Source organism: Carassius auratus, chromosome 4, assembly GCF_003368295.1.
Source record: "Carassius auratus strain Wakin chromosome 4, ASM336829v1, whole genome shotgun sequence".
Classification (NCBI taxonomy): Eukaryota; Metazoa; Chordata; class Actinopteri; order Cypriniformes; family Cyprinidae; genus Carassius; species Carassius auratus.
Genome location: NC_039246.1, coordinates 5,721,451 through 5,740,031, shown reverse-complemented (window position 1 = coordinate 5,740,031; position 18,581 = coordinate 5,721,451). Strand labels below are relative to the sequence as shown.

The 18,581-nt window shown below is 39.1% G+C and overlaps 2 protein-coding genes across 3 annotated transcripts in view; one reads left to right on the top strand and one right to left on the bottom strand.

The window, feature by feature from the left end:
• large1 (LARGE xylosyl- and glucuronyltransferase 1) overlaps nt 1–11,160 on the bottom strand; it is a 31,643-nt gene extending 20,483 nt beyond the window's left edge. Inside the window, exons 1-9 of one of the 2 annotated variants that reach the window (XM_026224190.1) lie at nt 10,845–11,160; nt 10,684–10,726; nt 8,791–8,974; nt 6,847–7,136; nt 5,138–5,220; nt 3,405–3,528; nt 1,626–1,797; nt 1,104–1,208; nt 840–952 (exon numbers count right to left, since the gene is read on the bottom strand). In XM_026224190.1, the coding sequence (XP_026079975.1) occupies nt 840–952; nt 1,104–1,208; nt 1,626–1,797; nt 3,405–3,528; nt 5,138–5,220; nt 6,847–7,136; nt 8,791–8,896 (993 nt within the window). In that variant the 5' untranslated portion in view covers nt 8,897–8,974; nt 10,684–10,726; nt 10,845–11,160. Of the gene's footprint in view, nt 1–839; nt 953–1,103; nt 1,209–1,625; nt 1,798–3,404; nt 3,529–5,137; nt 5,221–6,846; nt 7,137–8,790; nt 8,975–10,683 lie in introns of both variants that reach the window. The other variant, XM_026224181.1, reaches the window with a different exon arrangement.
• A 978-nt stretch (nt 11,161–12,138) lies between these two features.
• Nucleotides 12,139–13,263, top strand: LOC113056136 (achaete-scute homolog 5-like). Its single transcript, XM_026222680.1, has 2 exons — nt 12,139–12,579; nt 12,671–13,263. The coding sequence occupies exons 1-2, from the start codon at nt 12,560–12,562 to the stop codon at nt 13,119–13,121; spliced, it is 471 nt and encodes a 156-aa protein (XP_026078465.1). The 5' UTR covers nt 12,139–12,559; the 3' UTR covers nt 13,122–13,263.
• The last annotated feature ends 5,318 nt before the right edge of the window (nt 13,264–18,581 follow it).

Genomic DNA, 18,581 nt, shown 5'->3' with positions numbered 1-18,581 from the left:
TTTTTCAGCAAACTCAGTGATCCTCTGAGAAAACGAATCCCGTCCAAATGCGATTGCCGGTGATATTTTATTTCACAACACGTTTCTTTGTGTGTTTTGGCCAACGTGAATTACCATAGATGCTCTTACCGCGCGGATGTTTCATATATTTGCTTAGCGGCAAATAAATAATAATAAAAAAATAATACAAATAATAAAATCAAGAGCAAGATCGCGTAAACTGTTAATACCAGCTATTGTAATATCAGCATCAGGTAAGATTACTCACGCTCATTTATGTACTCAGTAACATAATGTTTTAATTACATTTAATAATAAAAAAAGGAAAACAAGTTAAACTAAAGGAACCACACATTAACATGGTTTTGCTATGCTAGCCATTTAGTATTTATTGTGTAATAATACTAAGGCAATCATTCTGAATGAATTAAATGCACGCATACAGAGCCCGTGATCTCTGTGACACCCAGATGCACAAATCAGACCCTCCCACCTCTGTAATAAACACGGAGATACTAGTCCCGTCCGAATTGGTACATGAAAATCACAGACGTCAGGTGGTAAGAATCGAAACTCAAACGTAGTTTAGAAAACTAGTCCCGTCCGAATAGTACTATAGTATCCCTGCTGTCTAAGGAGGGTCAGAGAGCTCTCAGAAAAAATATTTATCAAAAATATCTCAATTTGTGTTCCGAAGAAGAATGAAGGTCTTATGGGTTATACCGACATGAGGATGAGTAATGAACGTCAAAATGTTCATTTTTGGGTGAACTAACACTTTAAATTGTTAATATCTAAGTAGATAGCAGCGCAGATTAAAGCAGAACTCATGTGTTTACCTGATCAGCGAGTGATGTAGACAGCATGCTCATGAGCTCTCTCTCTGCCGTCAGCCGCCACATCTGCTCCCACTTTAGCTTCCTCAAACGATCCAACAACAGCAGAATCACACCTTCAACACACACATGACATAATGGTCATTACTCTAATTCACACTTATAATATATAGTGTCCAGTTCAAAATCACAAAAACATTATTAAACATTCTAAAACTAGTTTTCTCCTTCAGGAAAGTCAGATACTTAGAAACCTGGCTGGCGTACCGGTGTTAAAGCCTCTGCCCAGCGCTGGCCACGGCCGATGGTTCTTCCACAGGTTCCCAAGGTACCAGTCACTCTGATTCTCCACCAAACCAAGAACCTGCTGACCTTAAATGCACAAACACCCCCCACAATGATATTAATGCGTCTGTATTCAATGACTGGTAGCATCTAAGCTATGGTGAACTATGGACTAAAATATGTGCATTTCATTTAAAGCTTTCACAAGCAAAAGGAAATCTTTTTGGAAAGGAAATCTTTTGATTTAAAATGGATGCACTCTTTTTGTATTCATGTTAGATTCATATGGTTTGGGGCATTGCCCTGTTGATAAAGCTTCAGGCATTAGATCAAATGTAGTTAGTCACAAAGGTTGGTTCATTCCTGAAATCATTGACATCTTTGACTGTGGTTGCTGCAGTCAGTGTCTGGTGGAAGTTCTTGCATTATTTAATTCAAAGCATTAGTGGAGTACAAATGACAAATACACTTAATCATTTCAATTGAATGTTAATTCAAAAATACCCTTGAACTTGTGGAAGACGGCCCATAGCTCAGCGATGTCCGTGGCAAAGGTGATGTCAGTATCCAGGACGATGACCTTCTGTAGGTCAGAGGGCAGTGTCTTGGTGAGCACCAGCTTCATCAGGCCGTAGATGCCAGAATAATGCTTGTTAGGGATCCAAGACACCTCAGACTGACAAACACAAAAAGAGCAAATATAAAAAGAAGGCAATAAAGAAAAAAGCAGGGGACAAATAGGTTCTGGGAATAAAAATTCAATTGTTTTTTAAATGTCTGAAATTATTTTTTTAAAGTCTTGCATGTTCCTAGCCTTGTTAATACCAAACTCTGCTACTTTGCTGTGCTTCGTAGACAGAGTCTGGAAGGGCATAATTGACAAGCATTTTTTTTCTCTCGCTTTTCTGAAGGTTGAAATCATTGGTTAACCATAAGCCAATCACATAACGTTTAGTTATGAAGTGTGTTAATCGCTGGCTCAGCTGCCTCAAACTTCCACTGTAAACACAGGATTGCTGTGAAAACAAAACCATTGAACGAAACACCGGAGCTGTTTTGGAGCCGGAGGAAAACTGGGAGATGGTTGGCTTTCTCAGACTGAGTACATAAGTGAACAGAAAATGAGTGGAAGTACGAAGCCTGGCGTAGTAAGGCTAGCATGTTCCCACCTGGACTAACAAAAATGGTTCTCATGCCATAGCTGGTCTCTCTCAGGAAAATATGCAATGAAAGCAGAAAAGCATGTTAAACATGGACAAGCCATGTACAGGTTTAAAGTCTCTCCTGTTTGTGGTAAATACCATTAATTGCTACAGTTTCTTTACATCTCAGACGTTTGCATTCTAATTATCGATGCACAAATAAAGCACAATAAGCACAAAAGATTTGATCTCTGTTAGAAATAGCAACTGCTATCCCTCAAACCACAATTTATAATTTGTGATATTGGTTATATTGAAAGTAGCAGTAGGCAAACAGTTCTTTTTTATGAAAAAAGTATAATTTTAATAACAATTGCTGAACCCTCAGCAAAGAACCACCATAGTCCTGCAGAGTAATCTACCAATTAAGGAAATTACCCTGGAAAACAGAAATGGAAAAAGAAATCTCTGAATTCCCATGAAGCACATTGGATAATTTTGTCAAATCAGGCTCTTTAAACTACTCTTTATAAAGTATTTTATATTTGTACACCAGTTTCAATTTCAACTTCAATGTCTCAATGTCTAGAAGTCAATAGTTTCATAGTTTTATGTTGTTATCGTAGTTTATTTTTATCGTCATACCAGCATCTATGGCTATTATGGGAAGACCCATGTATAAAAGTAGTAACATACAGTAGTAATGAAAAAAAAATCACTTCAATATTTGATAAAAAAGGAGGGTTATTCCTAGAGCTTAACAACGTTGCCTAATGGAATTTAAAAAAGTAGTACATCCCAGCAAACTAAACTTATTAGACAGCAGAGTCTGTCAAAAATGAAACGTTTTTGGTACATTACCTTTCATTAAAAACAAATGAGTAAGTCTGAAATGACCAACTTGGCAACTAGTGTGAACAGAGATTGTTATGACTATATAATATGCACTGATTCAAGAGATATTGTGTTATTCATTCATAAACACTGCTTTAACTCAGGGATGTGATTCATTTCAGAGCTGGTAGTTTAAGTTAAGGAATCAAGATCTTTAAGAATCTTTTGAAAACCCAACATATAAAATACTTTCATCAATTCTGCTGAAAAAGTGAGCTCTACTGAGCAAAGCAGTAGCCGCACAAACCTTCAGCTCATCAGCGTCATAAAAGTTGACGTGAACGGCCGGCACCATCCATGTGTGGAAGAGATCGGCCAGGATCTTTCGAGCGATGGAGTCCGTGATGATATGGAAGTGGAGTGGGTTACGTCTGACACACAAAGAGAACAAACATTTCCTGTCATTTAATATTGACTAGTTCACCCAAAAATGGAAATTCGGATATCATTTACTCACTTTTCATTATATACAAAAAGCCAGGATATTCTGAAAGTCACCTTCTATGCCAATAAGGTCATTAGTTTGAAATAGCATAAGAAGTTATCAATGTCATTGCTTTTATCCTTGCAAACTAAGATGAGTGTAATACTGGTACAAGGAAGCCATTACAGCATAATAAAGTTATTTCACTGTGTGTTTTATACACTACTTTAGAGGAGAGTGTATAAGCAGAGAGCAATATCAGTCAAGCTGACGATGAGACCTGATTCTAGCTTTACTACTTTTACACTGTATTGTAGAATGAAAGAATGGTAGTTTCCATCGGGTCAATAAGACTTGCAAAGTACTTGGACACTCGAGCTCTGTTCAAAAACTTACTGAGCTACATTTTTATCTAAATAAGCAGCAACTTTATAATGTAGCATCCTAGTTGATTACAAGAGTGAGTAGTAATGGTATTTATCCTTGCAGATTTAAGAATGTAATGGGAAATCTTGGGAATTATTTTCTTATATACTAGTTCTGTTGTTAGGAATGAATTACCTGGTTGTATTAAGTTACAAGCTGACTGTATTTTAAGAATGCAAGTAAAAGGGATAGTTCACCCCCCCCCCCCAAAAAAAAAATTAAATTCTGCTATTAATTACTCACCCGCTCCAAACCAGTAAGACCTTTGTTCATCTTTGTTACACAAATTAAGATATTTTTCTGACCCTCCGTTAACAGCATCTGTACTGAAAGATTCAAGGCCCAGAAACCAAGCAAGAACATTGTTAAAATAGTCCATGTGACATCAGTGGTTCAACTGTAATTTTATGAAGCTATGAGATTACATTTTGTGCGAAAAAAAAAAGAAAAAAAAAAGACTTTATTCAATGATTTCTTCTCTCCTGGTACTATCCTCTGCCATTATTGAAAGTACCACGACACATACCGCGGGATAAGAAATCGGTGAATAAAGTCTTGTTTTTTGTTTCGTTTTTTGCACACAAAACGTATTCTCGTAGCTTCGTAAAATTATGGTTGAACCACTAACGTCACATAGACCATTTGTTCTTACAATGTTCCTGGGCCTTGAATGTTTCAGTTCTGTTGCTGTTTACAGAGGATTCAGAAAGCTCTTAGATTTAATCAAAAATATATACATTTGTTTTCCAAAGATGAACAAAGTTCTTAATAGTTTGGAATGACATGAGACTAATTAATGACAATTTTAAATTTTGGGTGAACTATCCCTTTAAAAATTAGCTTTTTTTTATCATTGATGTATAGGAGTAATTCTTTGAGTTCCTGAACTTGATGTTGATTGCACTCCATTTATTATTTGTCTGTCCATTTTTTAAATACCGATGATCACAATGGAAATTAGCTATATATTACCCTCCATAATGGTTTTTGAAATGTGTATAAATTAGTCTTTATGGGTTTGTTTATATTGTGTGTCAAGTTAAGTCAAATAAAACAAACAAAAAATACTGCTCAATGTAAGGAGAAGTGAATATCCTCTGAATGTAGACAGACACAGACTCTAAATTTACCTGTGAAACAGAACTGACTTGACCAGTGTGACAACATCTCTGCTCGCATTGTACCCCGCGCACACAATGGCAATATGGATGCTCTGTGATGAGAAAGACAAGTAGTATTTAGAACAATGTGAATCAGCATAGACCAATTTCAGGCATCAGTTACGTCACTTGCAGCTGCGCGCGCATTGTGGTAGCAGATAAACACTGCTAAAAGGTGGAAACAGGGTAAAAAAAATTTGTTATTGTTGTGCCTTTGGATGTCAGAATTGGAATGCAAATAATTTGATAGAATACTATCATTAAACACGCGATTTGAAGCTAAACAAAGATGTTTAAACAGACAGATTTTTATTTAAACAATAGGTCAACATAATATTCACGTATGCAGTTTATAGGGGACATTGTATTAGCCCTACATTTAAGCATTAAATACTTTTTAAACCTATAAAATGTTACATAACAATTCTGAACTTTTTTCTCGCAAATGAAAGTTTATATCTGCTAGTTCTGACTTTATTACTCATTTTAATTCAACAATAGTGAGAAACACAGAAGTGTGGATTATAAACTCATGACTGTGAGCTGAGGGGAAGAGAGAGAATAACGAGTTGATCAGAAATCTTGGATTTGCGAGAATAAAGTCAGAATTATGAAATATACACTCAAATGTACTTTAAAAAATATATATTTTATTTCATGGCTTCCATAGACTTCTACTGTACATGGCAACTGTCATTTTCTGCCAGCACACCACAAAAAACTATTCATCACTGTTTACAAACACCGAATTGGTCTATTGATGCAATCAGTATCGCCGCCACGAGCGGGGTCAATGGGGTTTCGTCCAGCCACTTCCGTCCATTTGCTCCCTCACCTTCGGTTTCTCGGTTTCTACCAAGGGTTCTTCTAGAAACACAAATACCCCCTAGTTTGTATGGGCTGTCGCCAACTCTGTATTTCAGTTCATAATTTTATAATTTCTACAATTGAATCAAATCATATCATAGTTAAATTCACAAAGTAGGAAAATACTAATTAATTTGTTTTATGAAAATGTGGGCTCTCAGTTGTCATTAATGTCCGACTGTATGAGTCAAGATGCGTTAAAAACAGGTGCATGCAAGGAAACATCTTAAGATTTACATTATCAACCTATAAACTTTTAGTGACTGCGAGCTGCATTACACAACAGGCTGAAATGCTGGCTATCATGAAAAGTACATGAATGGCAGCAATACCGTCATATTTAAGGGGATTAGTTTGAGTAACTCTACACAGCCACATAAAAGCAGCAACACAACCAGTGATTAAATAGTAAAGGCAACATATCGTATGATTTCCGTGAATGAAGGATGGGAGCGCTGGAGTATATGCAGATAGAAAAAATCTCTAGCATTAATTCTTATGATTGCTTGTCTTGAAAAACAAAGACAGTTTGATGTTCAGTGTAGGAGAAGTCACACTGTAGGACTGTGCGCTAAACCTTCTGACAATGTCAGAATTTCATCGGAGGTCAAATTTGATTGCACCGGTCATTAATCGGCTGTCGGTGAACATGTCAAACCAGCGATTAAAGACCTAGGATTGTGGGAATTTAAGATTTTCTAAATTTGTCTGAGATGACCGAATCATGGCTAGAATCGCAGTGTGAGCCCGTCTTTAGGGTCTTGATAATGTGTGAATCTGTTCAGCGTAAAGTCTTGATTTAGAATACTAACCTCACATTTATTCACCACAGGCTGAGGTACACAGTCCGAGCGGTTGCCCGAGGCTGCTCCTTTTTTGGCCTCACTATCACCTGTACCTTCTTCTGTAGAATGTGTGTGTAACTGGTTGCCTTGGCGACTCTTGCTATGATGGCTGCTATGGGTTGGAACCCTGGGCAGCAGGCTAATCTCTCTCCGCAGTGCATGGTTATGTTCCTCCACATCTCGTATCCGCAGCTCAGCGACCGCTCCAATCAGCAGAGATGACTGAGGATCCAGTGGCGACAGAGGCAGAGGTTTGACTAAGAGGAATTCACAGAGACAGTTGATGATCGCTACACATCTCTCCAGCAAAACTGTAACTTCTTCACCAAATCTGACAACTTTTCATTTTTTGATCGCAGATGTTTTTGTTTTTTTAATGAAATAAAAAACAAATACAGCATGACCAGTGTTTTCTGATTCACAGATTAATGATATTCAAATATATATATATATATATATACACACACGATGAGGAGCCGAGCCCAGTGACCCAGCCAAGAAGACTCGGCCCCTCATCGAATACTTGAGTGTTAGTTGCTCGCGCTGCTCCTTATATACCCACTCTGCGGGGCGGAGCTTGTGATGCAAATTCCACAGACCAAGGTACTCTGTGTACCATTGGCTCGTTTTGTAACCACTCGAAGGTGATTGGGCTCTCGGGTGAAATCCCATTCGTCAGTCTCTTTCTGACGTAACATCTCTGTTCCCTCCTTCAGGGAACGAGGGTTACATACGTATCCGAGACTTTTCTGATGCAGAAAAGCTAGTTCATGCATTCATGACCTCTAGACTGGACTATTGTAATGGACTTCTAGGTGGTTGTCCTGCTTCTTCAATAAACAAGCTACGGGTCCTTACCAGGTGAAGAAAATATGATCATATTACCCCAATTTTACAGTCTCTGCACTGGCTACCTATTAAGTTCTGTATCAGTTAAAAATTATTATTACTTACCTATAGGGCCCTAAATGGTTTAGCTCCTGCGTACCTAACTAGCCTTATTTCACGCTACAACCCATCACACTCCCTAAGGTCACAAAACGCTGGACTTTTGGTAGTTGCTAGGATAGCAAAGTCCACCAAAGGAGGTAGAGCTTTTTCGCATTTGATTGGTTGGAACAGCGGCTACGTTAATTATTTCTTTATTTTTTTCTCTGTTTTGCCACATCCCGTGGTAACTAGGATTTACACAAGCTCCAGTCTGGATCTGGAACACATGAGAAGAGATGATGCAAACACCTCAGAGGACCCCAGATGATGCTAACCCTGAAACAACATACAGAACTAACAAATATTGCTATAAGTGTGATTGCATCAAATAATAATTGCTGTCAATAGTGTTCATCGTCTGTTTGACTACGTCTTGTATTCATTTTTCTGAAAATTCCTGTCATTTGCACATTAACTGACAGTCACCACATAGAACAGTTAAGGATCATAATGAATAGATAGTAATTTGTCATTTTATCTTGTAACCCACTTGCAAAGTGTGCCTGGAACCCTTGTAACCCTTATTACGATTGTGCTGTTGTATGCATGCCTGCTAAAAACTTTAATAAGCAATAAAACACTTAAAACACACACACACATCACATAGTAAGATCTGACCCTGGTTTAATTAAGTAAACATTTGTTACAAACATCATGTGCAAGAAGCAGCACATGTACATATATTGTGTTCAATAATATATTGTTTCTTAATAGAACTTCTTATTATGTTTATGGAGAATTGAGTAGAATAGTCCCATTACCATTATTCATGTTTCATGAATTACATTATTATTTTGTATCCACCTAACGTAATGTAACTACTTCCCAAAAATTTACCTTAATGTTTAATTTGTTATATTTGTATCAAATAATTTAAGTTTGAGACCTCATAAAATGTGTCTGTGATGTGCAATCTCATACCTGTGAAATTTGCAGATGACAGATAGAGCCAGGTGAGGGCTGGGATAAAGATCAGGGCGAGGGAGGCAGCTACAAACTTCCTGCGCCCGCGACACATTCCCAGCATCCTCTGCAACCAGAGGGTGTCTGATCAGAGACCTCTATGTGGGCATCAGCTCTGTGGACAGGGGTGCATGGCACTGCTCTGTCAAATAAAATACAAAAAGTGTTAGCAACAGCACAAATATGTTCAAAACAACAAAATACAAAGAATGCGTAAAACTGTGTGCAAATGTCCCCAAAATGATTTACATGTGAATGTTTCAAACTGAATTTTGCTTTGAAATCAAAAGATTCATAATGTGAAGCCTTTTGCTCAAGCCATTTTCAGATGGTAAATTTACATGTTGTTTGGGACAGGGCCCACGTTCCAAATGAAAGAGAAAATAATCAAACGAACCAGAAAATTAACAATATTTTGACACAGTTACTGTGTCAGCAGCCAAGTTCTCTAAAAAAAAATAGACTGAAACATTGATCATGAGGTTGGTTTTGCCTTAGATTCAGCAACATTCAACATTCAACATTCAACAACATTCAAGCTGTGGAAATGCAAAACATCATACTGCATGATCATGCTGCTGAGACTAATAAATCTGCTCAAAGTAAACTCTTCATAAACCCAGCTTATGAACTAAAAATGCAGATAAATGCTGCTACTTTCTTTCATTATACTAATAACAAACACCAGATATTCCTGCCTGCAGTACAGTTCACTACATTCATGACAACAGTAGTGTCATAGTAGTGTCTTCTGTCTTCTACTTCTACTATATGTCGTGCTTTAACAGAAAACTGGGATCATTTTCAATCTTGTTTCTTTATTAACCTTCATTTCAAAAACAGTGCTATAAAGAATTAAAATAAAGTCTGCTTTGCATTAAGTTGAAAATCTTTGCCTACTATTTTAATGTAAAAGTTTAACAATGTAGATATTGTTATCAATCACACAAACAAATATGAGTAGATTTTAATTTCAAAATTCAATCTAGAAAAAAATGTTTTTATAGCCTATAATAATTAGAAGGAACATATTTTATAATAAATAAATAAATAAAAAACAGTAAAAATATGTATAGCCTATGCTCAATCAGAAAAGCAATCAGAAAAAACAAAAGAAAAAAACAAAATCCAAACCAAAGCCTCCTCTGTATTGACAGAAGAGCCCTTCACTCAAAAAACTTGAAACAAAAACCCTTACCTCCTACAGTGACAACGTCACTGTGGGTAATTAAACTATGATAAATCAATGTAAATATTATTGCATGATTATTTTACCGAAACAAACACTATTTCAGCAGACTGATTTTGTACACTTAAGAACTAACACAATACCCACAAAGTCTGAAACTACAAATTACAATAGCAACTAAAGCAAAATGCCACGAATACTATTAATGCAGTAAAACTGTGGTAAATTAACACTTTCTTATTTAACAAAAAAAAGAAATGGAAGAATTATGTTGAGATAACCCAAGTAAACACTGTGTTTCTAAACTATTTTAATATTTATTTTGTAAAAACAATACACAAATTAAAATGTTTCAGGTAACGTTACAATAAAGAAATTAACCTTAGCAAGGTAATTAAAGGAGTAGGACATTTAAAAAAAAAAAAATTATATTTTCCTCACAAAATGAGTGGTAATTTGAGATGTAACGGTTCAGGGGAAAGACTCAAACATGTTGAACAATGTTTCAAAGCGAATAAACTAAACTAATGAGAGGATGAAAACGTGTTAAAAAATAGTTTTTAAGGATGAGTCCACGAGAGCCATATAACATGAGGAAACAACAATTTTATGATTCAGAGGTGATTTTGTTGTAGGACTGTTCTGAGTGTATGCCGTCTCACCTGTGACGTTGAATCGCTTGGCTGGACGAGCCCGTTATTGTCACTAAAAACAAAACAAAATGACAGAAAAAAGATATTCTTCAGTGTCCGTGCGACATGTGCATGAATGAAGAACTAACGCCTTTAATGTCAATCGTCTTTACAAATCCAGTCAGATTCACCATGAGAGATAGCACAGATATGTCAGTGTCTCAGGACGCGTTTGTGTTCATTTCAGATTCAAGATCAGCGCATAAAATGCCGCATGCTGGATTTGATTGATGTGGTTTGTATTTATAAGATCAGCGGGAAATATCGTCTCCTTTTCCCTTGCATGCTAGTTGTGCATTGCGATCCGCCAAATGCGCCGTTTATTCGATCGTTTTTTGTGATTTCGATGCGTATAATATGAATACTGCGGCCTCTAGTCCACACAACACTCCCTGTTTGTTTCCCAGCCTCCTCCGGTTCTCTTTCCCAACATATCCTCCAATCACTGCCTCGATCCACAATCCACAATCCAGTCCAGGCGAATCTTTTCAATGAAAGAATGGATTGGATTCAGTAGAGCGTGTAGCTCTCCACAGTAGTAGTATACTGGACAGGCTACACCAAAATGTAACTAGCTAAACTAAACTAAACTGAATGCTGTGTTCTTGTCTACATTTTACATTTACATTTATGCATTTAGGAAACGCTTTGGATAAAAGCGACTTAGAGTGCATTTTTACCTATCATGTGTTCCCGGGGAATCGAACACACAACCTTGCGCTATAGCTTACTTGCTAACGCAACACTTTACCAGTTGAGCCACATGTCTATAATGAAAAAAAAAATCATAATACTACCACAGTTATTTATAGCTATTTTAAAAAAAAAAGTTAGATTGTTTTATCAAACTACTTACACAATTATTCCCACAATTACAACTTTATTACAAAGATTTCATGACCTGCAGCATATGCACAGGGATTGCAAGCATGTCGAAGAAGGAGGGTTTTTAGAAGGAGAAAACTGTTTTATAAATGAGTGGAAAACGTGTTTATTTTTGTCCGTTTCATGCATGGACTGTCTTCAAAGAAGAGGAACTCAATGACTATAGTGCGAGTTAAATGCGAGTTTAAATGTGGGTTAAATAAAAATTGGTTAACCAAAGTAGGATAGAAATCAAGCCTGGACTTTTTTCCATAAATCTATTAAGACATGATTTCATGAACCAGTCATTCAATAATCCAGCAATTATTAAATTTAATTTGAATTGATGCTCATTTGGAAAATATGCAAACATAAACACTTAAAAAAACTGAGGGGAGGAAAGTTTGTGTTTTAAACTGGTCTTAAGGTTGTTCACTAAACTTTTTGTTCACTAAAATTTTGTTTCATTCATGCATGCAAATACTTTCTTCGGATACTATTTACAGTAGAAAAATACTTTGACTTTTTTCTTTTACATTTCTTCTCTTCACTACTGTAGTAGGAATTTTTCATGTCATTTTTCTTTTTATTAGGCTATAATTGGGTTTGTCTCCAATGACTGCATGGATCTGTATTCTCTCTACTCAGACATGCCTTTATTTTCCAAAAGATTTGTTCACTATAGGAATATCAAAATTACAACAAAACTACAACGGGAATTCAACAGGAAAACAAAAATAGAATACCATGCACTACACAGAGTGTGTTTCTCTGCAATAAGTATGCTAATGATGAGATGAGGACATCCTCCTACTTACATCACTTCATTCACCTGCCCTCATAAGAGGAAGGAAGGGGGGAAAAAATAAGTTTTTACTTGCAGACAGAAGATCAAGATGATAATATGCTGACTGAACCCAAGGCGAAAACTTCAGCATTGTCTTTTCATGTTTAATGTCAACTGCAGAGACAGACTACATCAATGCAAAGGACTTCTGCAAAGTAAGTTTATTTGTCAGCTTATTTGTCCTTTTTCAAAATAATTTTATAAATGGGAGGAAATGTAATGTTTTCATGTTGTTTTTGCCCCCAGAGAAATGGGATCAGATTATGGTGTCATGGACCGAGTGTCTCATCCCTTGACATTTGGCTTATCATTAAACCACCAGTATTCCCCCTTCAAAGATGCACTGAAAACTCCCCAAAATTACCAAGAGCAAGTGAACAGTCAACGGTACTTTGGGTGCTTGTCCTACCTGTCCTACCATGGGAACGTCAGTGTGCACAACTACTCTTTGGAACCTGCATTCATCCACAAACGTAACGAGAGAGAACGGCAGAGAGTTCGATGCGTCAATGAGGGATATGCGAGACTTCGCGAACATTTGCCACAAGAATTTGAGGATAAAAGACTCAGCAAGGTTGAGACACTACGGGCTGCAATAAACTACATTAAACACCTGCAGAACCTTTTGGAGGTCAATCTACCTCAGGGAATGTCAGGACTGTCTTCAGAGAAGGACAGAGGAACTCAAGGACTATAGTGTGAGTGTCAGCATTGATCTGGGCTACTGGAAACTGTATGTTTGCCGTTAAATTGTTTAATTGTTGATGACACTTGATGCTTACTAGACGATTGTAAACAAATGTTATGCTTTCCAGATGATACATTCTTTAACTGAGGCCTTATAGCTGCTTGTATGGGTTTGATCCTGACTTTTTTTTTTTTAGTTTCCTCTCAGGAAAAACTAAGTAAAAGCTAAAAAAAATAAGATGTTCCTGTGGGTGTGTGGTAGAGCAATGTGTTAGCAGCGCAAAAGGTTGTGGGTTAAATTCCCAGGGAACACTCATACTGCAAAAAAAAATGTGTAGCCTGAATGCACTGTAAGTCGCTTTAGATAAAAGAATCTGTGTAAATGTAAAGAAGAAGAACTAAAACCGTTTCTGTAATTTTGTTTAAAATGTATGTGAATGTTGTTTTATCATTTTTTCAAAGAACAAACAAATAAAAGAAAGGTTATGGCCTAATTACTTCTGCTTATTTGAGTTATTTTGAGGTTATGAGGTTAAGCAACATTTGAAAGCAAAACACTGGTCTAAATGTCATGTTGAGTCAAAATCAAATGATTTTTACAGTGCTTTCCATAAGGACTGGTAATTTAACGCATTAATTAGATTAAGTATGGAGAAAAATAATGTGTTAAAATTATTAACGCACTTAATGAGAGAATCAACTTACTGCCTGATGGAGCCTAGGGAATATCCCTAAAATTCAAGATATGGGACAAAATGCCCCTGTTTGAAATGTTGTCTCATATTTACATCACATAGTTAAGAAATATTGCATGATGTGATACGTGCAAATGTGATACTTACAGTTCATTAAGAAGTTAATATTGTGTTATTTTAGACACAGTGTTGTCTGTTTTGCTCAATTTTGCCAGCCAACAAATCAGAACTGTTCATCCCGAGCAACCCACAGTGGCATTTCATTTCTTAATCCACGTTTTGAACGAATTTGGTGAACCATTTGGCACACTGAGCCATTGGCATATGCATTGTCTTTGAAGTGGCGCTGCACAGACCTATCGTTGTATGACATCAAAGTACCTCAAGAGCCATTCAGAAGCACAAGGAGTTGTCTGCTCTCTAAGTTCATACGGTACTTTAATGTCACACACCGATCGGTCTGATGGTGATGACCCATTTTAAGTCGAACAGGCCTAATGATTCAATGAACCATTCATAAAGAACCATTTACTCCACTCCTAAATGAATTAGCCATTAAAACGAATCAAACGAATGAATGAATGACTCGATGACTTAATCATTAAGACATTTACCACCACCTACTGGCAGTTTTAGTTTATTATTCAGAGTTTAGTTTATTATTTAAAATAAATTATTAAAGTAATAGTTCATTCAAACAAAAATGACAATTCTGCCATCAATTACTCATATGGTCCAAAAGAGTAAGCTATATGTAATCAATTTGCTGAACCTACTTTTTGTAATATCTATTCGATGCTTTGCACAACAATGACTTTAAATGATCTTTTCAGAGTAATTTCTCCAAATGGGATGTGCGAATTAGATTAAATTAGATTAATTAATCACCACCTCATATTATTAATTAGATTTTTTTTTAAATGTCACTTACCAGCACTACTTTTCAAAATACACAATTTCAGAGCAGCTTTACCGATAACATGGTGTTACTGTCTTAATCGTTATGCTTTACAATCACATTTTACAGTTTAGAGCTTTTTAAATCTTTGAAGAACCTTACTCTCAAACCCATTTAAACCCACTTCATCTATTGTTAGAAGTGAGACTATATTCATGATACACCACTGCCTCTAGTATCTAACTGCTTTTATAAAACTAACTAGCAAATTGCAATAACATACACAAATGTAAAAGTCAGTCACTTTAGGAAGTGTTTCTATTGTCGTATTTGAGAACTAGCCTCATTTTGTCAGGGTTTGGCAAGGAGGAACTCAAATGCAGACAGGATGTAACAAACACAGGGTTTATTAACACAAAAAGGGGAAAAACAAAAACTCACGAGGGGGAAAACAATAGCTAGGGTAAAGACTAAATAACCAAACAAGACTGGGCAGACAAGATAAAGACACTAAACACTAACTATAAACAAACACTCATGGTATTACAAAGACTTCTTCAGGGATGACAAGGATAAACTCACGAGGCTGACAGGTAGCAACATATATGAGGAACAGTTTGAGGAAACAATCACAAATCACAATCACAAATGAACCGACGCAAGACAGAGCACACTAGGAGATCTAAATAGGGGGAACAATTAAGACACGACAGGTGACACAGATAGGACAATCACGACAAGACTAGGATAACAAGGGGGGCGGGGCAAGGGAACGAGACAAGGGCAGGATCATGACAGAACCCCTCCCTTAAGGAGTGGCTTCCAGACGCTCCTCAAGGGAACATCAAACACGGGACATGACTGACATGACAGACTGGGACACAGACACAAACCAACAAGACATGACAAATAATAACAACGGCAAACATGAATACACAATGGCTGGGTTAGGGTGGCAAAACAAAAAAAACAAACAGGGAAGGGGAGGAGGCGGGAGCACAAGGTTCATGGGGGACAGACCAGGGTGGGTGGGAGGGGTAGGGATCTTAGGAGGACAGGACGAAGGCTGACGACGGGGGGTACGGGAAGGTCTGGGTGGTGAGGGGTCTCGGGACAACTGACAGAGGACATGACAGGAGCAGACACGGGACGCGGGGCAACACTTACGGGACGCGGGGAGACGACAGTTGGACACGGGGGGACAACATCTACTGGACACGGGGAGACAACAGGACACGGAACATCTACGGGACACGGGGCAACATTCACTGGACACGGGGCTACATCAACAGGACACGGGGCAACACTCCAGGGACACGGGGAGACGACATCTACTGGGCTCGGGGAGACAACATCTACGGGACACGGGGGGATAACAGGACACGGGGAGACAACGGCTGGACACTCGGGACTTCTGGGGACAGGGTCTGGGGACAAGACAGGACTGACGGGGACTTCTAGGATCTGGACAAGACGAGACAAATAATCTGAGAAGGCTTTAGCAGCTAGGATAACTGGCATCTCCTTACGAGATGAGACAGACTGTACTAGAGTCTTTGCTGCAGAGTCGGCCCCGGCTCTCTCCTCCGCTCTCACGAATGCAGACTTGCATACAGCTCTCTTCTTTGCCGGCTCGGGCACGCCAGCGCTCACCGCTGCTGGCTCGGGCACGCTCACCGCTGCTGGCTCGGGCACGCCAGCGCTCTCCGCTGCTGGCTCGGGCACGCCAGCGCTCTCCGCTGCTGGCTCGGGCACGCCAGCGCTCTCCGCTGCTGGCACGGGAGGAGACAGGGTCACAGGACCGGCAGGCCCCTTCTTCTTCCTCTTCCTCCTTGTGCGCGGTGCAGAGGCCACAGCTGGGTCAGAGGCGGGTTGGGGGAGTTTGGTCTCGGGCAGGGCAGACTCGGACGCCGAAGACTCTGAGGCTGACTCCCATGAAGACCGTCTCCCTCGCTTGTTGGGGAGACTGAAGGTAGTGGGAGGTGCCTCAGGATTTTGGGAGGGACTTGCCTGATCCCCCAGGGTTGCCACGGCCAGGACACGACCCTCTGGGATCGTTGGCAGCTGGGTAGGTGGAGGGGACCTCTGTGGCTCCTCTGGGAGATGCTCTCCCACAGCCGGGCATAATTTTGGAGGATCCACTCCCCCTCAGGCGAGTATGGGAGGGTGACCCCCTTCCTGTCGGTGGGGGACGACATCCAACATTGACGACGGAACTCCAACAGGTGTTGGAGCTCAAGGGGACCTCCTGCCTGCTGAGTTCCTCTTTGGTCGGTTCATTCTGTCAGGGTTTGGCAAGGAGGAACTCAAATGCAGACAGGATGTAACAAACACAGGGTTTATTAACACAAAAAGGGGAAAAACAAAAACCCACGAGGGGGAAAACAATAGCTAGGGTAAAGACTAAATAACCAAACAAGACTGGGCAGACAAGATAAAGACACTAAACACTAACTATAAACAAACACTCATGGTATTACAAAGACTTCTTCAGGGATGACAAGGATAAACTCACGAGGCTGACAGGTAGCAACATATATGAGGAACAGTTTGAGGAAACAATCACAAATCACAATCACAAATGAACCGACGCAAGACAGAGCACACTAGGAGATCTAAATAGGGGGAACAATTAAGACACGACAGGTGACACAGATAGGACAATCACGACAAGACTAGGATAACAAGGGGGACGGGGCAAGGGAACGAGACAACACAAGCACATGGCCCAAAGACAAGGCCATGTGCTTGAGCACAAAACACGGGTCTGCCATGACCCTGCCTCAAGACTAGGAAAAATCAAGGACACGAGGGCAGGATCATGACACATTTAGGTTTTACTAGGTTAGGTTTTTAACTAAAAGTATGTGTAGCAGTCTGTAAGAATTAATCCACTGGAGTCACATTGTGATGATGAACCCAAGTGCAATTTATTTAAACAAAGTGAAATCCAAATCTTCAAACAAACGAAGACTTGACTTGAAACAAACTTGACTGGGCATGGCATGGCATGGCATGGCATGAACAGACTTGACCAGAAACAGATTTGGCATAACAGAAACACAACTCAACTAATTAACAAGTGGAATAATTGTTACAGAAAGCTAGACCAACACAATTAACCTAGTAGTTTCACGCCTCCACTGTCTTCATCAAGGTGACAGGGCTGTAGAGGAATATGACACATGCCTTAAAAACTTTTTTCGTTTTGGTTTGAAGGAGAGTATTATGTTTATGCCACATCGTACCCCGAACTGGACTCTTGAACAGTACATTGACTTTGCTTTGAGAATGAGTGGCTCTGCTTTCACTGTGGGTGACATGGAGGAGGACCACGACACTTCCTCAAAGCCTATTCAATTCATGTCTGTCAAGCAAGAACTTGCTCACATCATGCCAGTTAATCAAAGTTTCTGCCTGTTCCTTTATGGTCAAGGAGTCTGTCCATGTCCATGCTACACCAAGGCGTCCTGCTCTGCCATGGCTCCATGCTCCTATGGACCTGATCCATGGCCCAGGTCCTCCAGTGCTTCACTGTCGGCCACTGATCCATGATCAAGGCCCACCTCTGCTCTATGTTTTAGACCTGCCCTTGCCTCAGGGTCCAGGTCCACCACTGTTCCATGATCCATACTATGACTCATGGTCTAGCCCAGTGTTCCAAGCTCCATGCCACGATCCAGGTCCTGTTACTCTTCATGGGCCAGGCCCTCCATTTCTCCCCCTGTTTCGCCTCAGCTTCACCACCCTCCCGGACTTGTGGGGGTTTTGGAGTTTGTTTAGGCATCTGGAGCTGACCTTTGTCATGAAAGAGGTAAATGAAAATGAAAGAGGCCATATGATGCGATTTAAATTCTTCCTTTCTCTCTGTAGCAAG